Source organism: Rutidosis leptorrhynchoides, chromosome 1 (genome assembly GCF_046630445.1).
Source record: "Rutidosis leptorrhynchoides isolate AG116_Rl617_1_P2 chromosome 1, CSIRO_AGI_Rlap_v1, whole genome shotgun sequence".
In the NCBI taxonomy this organism is placed as follows: domain Eukaryota; kingdom Viridiplantae; phylum Streptophyta; class Magnoliopsida; order Asterales; family Asteraceae; genus Rutidosis; species Rutidosis leptorrhynchoides.
In genome coordinates this window covers 559562295-559566530 of record NC_092333.1, presented here as the reverse complement: position 1 = coordinate 559566530, position 4236 = coordinate 559562295, and the positions used below count along the sequence as shown (strand labels likewise).

The 4236-nt window shown below is 36.2% G+C and overlaps 1 protein-coding gene across 1 annotated transcript; it reads left to right on the top strand.

Moving 5' to 3' along the window:
- Positions 1 to 1620: 1620 nt before the first annotated feature.
- LOC139844019 (uncharacterized) lies at positions 1621 to 3630 on the top strand. The gene is made up of 5 exons (XM_071834219.1): positions 1621 to 1801; positions 1959 to 2354; positions 2533 to 2675; positions 2757 to 2905; positions 3417 to 3630. The coding sequence occupies exons 1-5, from the start codon at positions 1621 to 1623 to the stop codon at positions 3628 to 3630; spliced, it is 1083 nt and encodes a 360-aa protein (XP_071690320.1).
- Positions 3631 to 4236: the final 606 nt, after the last annotated feature.

Sequence of the window (4236 nt, the reverse complement as noted above, 5' to 3'; positions counted from 1 at the left end):
TACGATCCTAGGTTAACTTACACCTTCTACCTTAGAAAGTTTAAAGTAAATTTAGGCCCTGCAAAATACAAATAATAAACCACTATTCTCCCTCTACATAGCTGATTCTAACGCCTTGTGGCATAATGACACCGCATAAACAAAACTATCCTTTTCGGTCATATCAGATCCCCAATTAAATTTATAAAATGTCCTAATTTCAAGAGGAGGACTTCATGAAACCGCCCAATAATTCTCCATCAAGGTATGTTCCTCCTGCTCATAGGTAACCTATTAAAATTCCTGCTAGAACACCAACACCTACTAGGTCTCCCACACCTCCTAGAAATCAAAGACCATATCCCCTAACAAGCGTAACCCTAGGTTTGAATCTAACTACCGGGGAAATGACTTAGCAATACATCAGTGTTTTCTGTGGAATGGAGAGTCATAGGGATTTAAATTGTCCTCAAAAGTTTACATCACCCCGTAAGAGAATTAAACTAACTCCAACAAATTTTTTTCAAAATAACAGATCAGTTTCTCCTCAGAAGGATCAAATGTCTTCCAGACATACTTCTCGTAAGTCTGAAAAACAAGTGATTACTCCACATGAAACAAAATTAACAAGTGATTTAAAGGTTGAACAGACAAATGTTTATTTCAAGAAACCAATGCATAAAAATCAAATGTGGAAATCAAAAATGGATGTGAATGGTGCTAGCAGTTCGGGAATAGCTGAGGTGTCGAAGGGAAAGCCATTGCTGTCAAGGCATGGATATCCCATTTAAACTAATCCTTTTTAATTTTTGTGCAGGTCGCCAATAGTCCACGCACCAATACCTGGATTGTTGATAGTGGGGCGTCCCGACACATGACATGAAATATGTCCTTGTTTCAAGATGTTAAACCTATTAAAGGAGGACTAGTTTCATTCGCAAGAGATCAAGGTTGTTTTATTACAGCTCAAGGAATGATTTCAAATTCCTCAGTCACTTTCGATAAAGTGAGCTTTGTTAAAGAAATGACGAATAACCTATTGTTGGTTTCACAAGTGTGTGACAAGAGACATAAAGTTTTATTCGATGACTAGTAGTGTTACATTATGAGGAAAGATTATAAGATCCCAAAAGAGATGACGGCACCAAGAAGTCAAGACCTATACATTCGGGATATGTCAAAGGCTTATGTCAAAGCAGCTACATGGCATCAAGCGTTTGTATCCAAAGCTACTTAGCAAGAATCTGTCTTATGGCATAAACAAATGGGTCATTTTAGTTTCAGGAAGATGAACCAGTTAGTACACAACAATTTAGTTAAAGGGGTTAATGTTAAAGGTTTTCATGTTCCAGTAGGGTACCTTCCTTTTAAGAAAGGAAAGCAAACCAAAAGTCCGCATACAGTCAAGAAGCATCATTCAATTGATACTCCGCTTGAGCTTCTTCATATGGATATTTTTGGTCCAATAAACATGAAGAGTATCACTGGTCATTCTTACTGTTTATTTTTTTCTGATGAATACTCGCTGTTTACAGGTGGTGATGTTAAAAAGTAAAGCTGATACTTTTGATCAAATTAAGCTGTTAATAACTAGACTTGAGACTCTATACAAGCTAAAGGTAAGAAGAAATCGAACTGATAATGGCTACCGAATTTAATAATCAGAAGATGGAGGATTTATGTAATAAAGAAGGCTTTCAACAACAGTTTAGTTCTCCTTATACTCCACAGATGAATGAAGTTGCTGAAAAGAAGAATAGAACTCTAATTGAAACTGCCGGAACTATGTTAGCTGACTCAGAATTACCTGTTATCTTCTGGAGTGAAGCAGTTTCTAATGCATGCTACACGATGAATGAGTTCTTGTTGTCAAATGACACGGCAAGACGGGTTATGAGATGCTACTTAAAAGGGAACCTAACATCAAGCATCTTGAACCGTTTGGTTCTCTTTGTACTATTTTGATCGGTATACTGGAGGTAAAGTCAATCCAAAGGCAGTTACAGGGAGATTAATGGGTTATGTAAATGCATGTAAGAGGGTATTCAATCTTGATTCTCGGTGTGTAAAAGAACAAACTGCAATTGATATTCAAAGACATGCTCCTATTCCAGCTGGTAAAGGCTTTCAATGGCAGTTTGATTATGATGAACTTTTTGATTCATTCCATCTTTCCGAAGAGAACTCTAATGATGAGATTGCTGCACAAATGATGTATAATATGTGTATCTCTTCTGAGAATGCGTCTGATGTGCGTGTACAATCTGGTATTCCGATCAAAACAGAGACTAGTACTCATGAGTTTGGCCCCAATAATGGTGAATCAGATTTTGATGCATCTATCCCACAATTGGAGCACACCCTCTGCTTATGTTGTGACTGCATTTTATACTTAGTTGAATCAGACCGGAAGAATCTTTAGAAATACGCACTCATGCTTCGTTTTACAAATTGAGCCTGAAGATGTCAAAGAGGCACTGCAGTATGATGCTTGGGTTACATCTATGCAAGAAGAACTTTTATAATTTCATCATTTGAGTGTTTGGCGTCTAGTGATTCAACCAAGAGGCTATAAACCGTGTGGATTAAAGTGGATTTTGAAAAATAAGAAAGATGATCAAGGGATTGTGATTCGGAATAAAGCTAGATTAGTAGTCACGGGTTATCAGCAGATACCAGACATTGACTATGACAAGGTGTATGCTCCAGTAGCCATACTAGAGATGATTAAGATGTTTTTGGTGTTTGCTTTATTCAAAGGTTTTAAAGTATTTTAGATGCATGTGAAGAGTGCATTCTTGTATGGCACTCTACAAGAAATAGTGTATGTGACTCAGCCACCGGGTTTTACTGATCTACATCATCCAGAGAAGGTGTTTCTCCTAGAGAAAGAACTTTATGTTCTTCATCAAGCTCCGAGAGCTTGGTATGCTACTCTATCAAATTACATGATAGATAATGGTTTCAGAAGGGGAGTCATCGATCAGACTCTGTTTATTAAATAAAAGGGTGATGATATTATGCTAGTTCAGGTATATGTGCATGATATCATCTTTAAATCTACAAATCAGAAAATGGTAGATGAATTTCCAGATGTAATGTAGAAAAGATTCAAGATGAGTTCATTGGGTACTATTAGCTTTTAACTGGGTTTGCAGATTGATTAAACGGAAAATGGTATCTTTCTACATCAAATGAAGTATGTACCTGACACTTGAGTCGATTCAAGGTGGAAGATGAACGAGTTGATAAGATTCTTCTGTCGATGAATCACGAGATTACACCGAAAAATAAAGGGGAGAAAGTCAACCAGACCTTATATAGAGCTATCATCGGTTCCCTTATGTATCTTACAGCATCATGCCCTAACATCATGTTCATTACTTATATGTGTGCTCATTATCAGGATAATCCGAATGTGAACCATATACTCGCAGTAAAAAAGATCGTGTGTTTCTCAAGTGGACTCCTAGTTTGGGCCTATGGTATCCGCATAATGATGGGTTTGAGTTAACAACGTATAGTGATTATGACTACGGGGGATGCAAAAGAGATTTTAAATCTACATCTGGTGGATGTCAGTTTCTGGGGAGCAGATTAGTGAGCTGGCAGTGTAAGAAACAAACTGCTGTTGCACAATTAACCTGTTAAGCTGAATATATTGTTGATGAAGTTGTACCTCTCAGGTGGTCTGTATTCATCAATAATTGTGCGATTACGGTTTGAATATTTCTAACACTCCTATTTATGTTGATAATACTGCTACCATGCTGTTACTAAGAACCCTGTTAATCATTCTAATACCAAACACATAGGGATCAAGTATCATTTTATTAGGGACTGTTATGAAAAGAAATTAATTGATGTCCTGCAAATAGGTACCACAACCCAACATGATGATTTGTTTACCAAGGCTTTTGACTGACCTCATTTTCAATACCTCTCGGTGTGAAAGATAGAGCTAATGTTGCATCTGATAAGGAGATTTTGAAGTAACCAACTCTTGTGTATCATTTATATATTTTGCATCTGTATGGTTTTATCTGTTTGCATGTTTTTCCTGCCTTGCATGATCATTTTATTTTTTATTTTGCATATTTTCTTGTGTTTAGCTTAAATAAAATTCGAAAAACCAAAAATATTTGTGTTTTAGTATTATAGGGGGAGAAAATGGCAACAGTAGAAAAAATGAAAAAAATAAAAAAATGAAAATAAAATAAAAAATGATAAAATGAAAAACAATAAAAAGTAGAAAAA

Excerpts from the sequence above, each read along its gene's own strand:
- LOC139844019 (XM_071834219.1), top strand. The coding sequence starts at position 1,621 with ATGGCTACCGAATTTAATAATCAGAAGATGGAGGATTTATGTAATAAA. Across the intron at positions 2,355-2,532 it reads GCACACCCTCTGCTTATGTT|TGATTCAACCAAGAGGCTAT; the intron begins GTGACTGCATTT and ends TTTGGCGTCTAG. Across the intron at positions 2,906-3,416 it reads CATCAAGCTCCGAGAGCTTG|TAAAAAAGATCGTGTGTTTC; the intron begins GTATGCTACTCT and ends ATATACTCGCAG.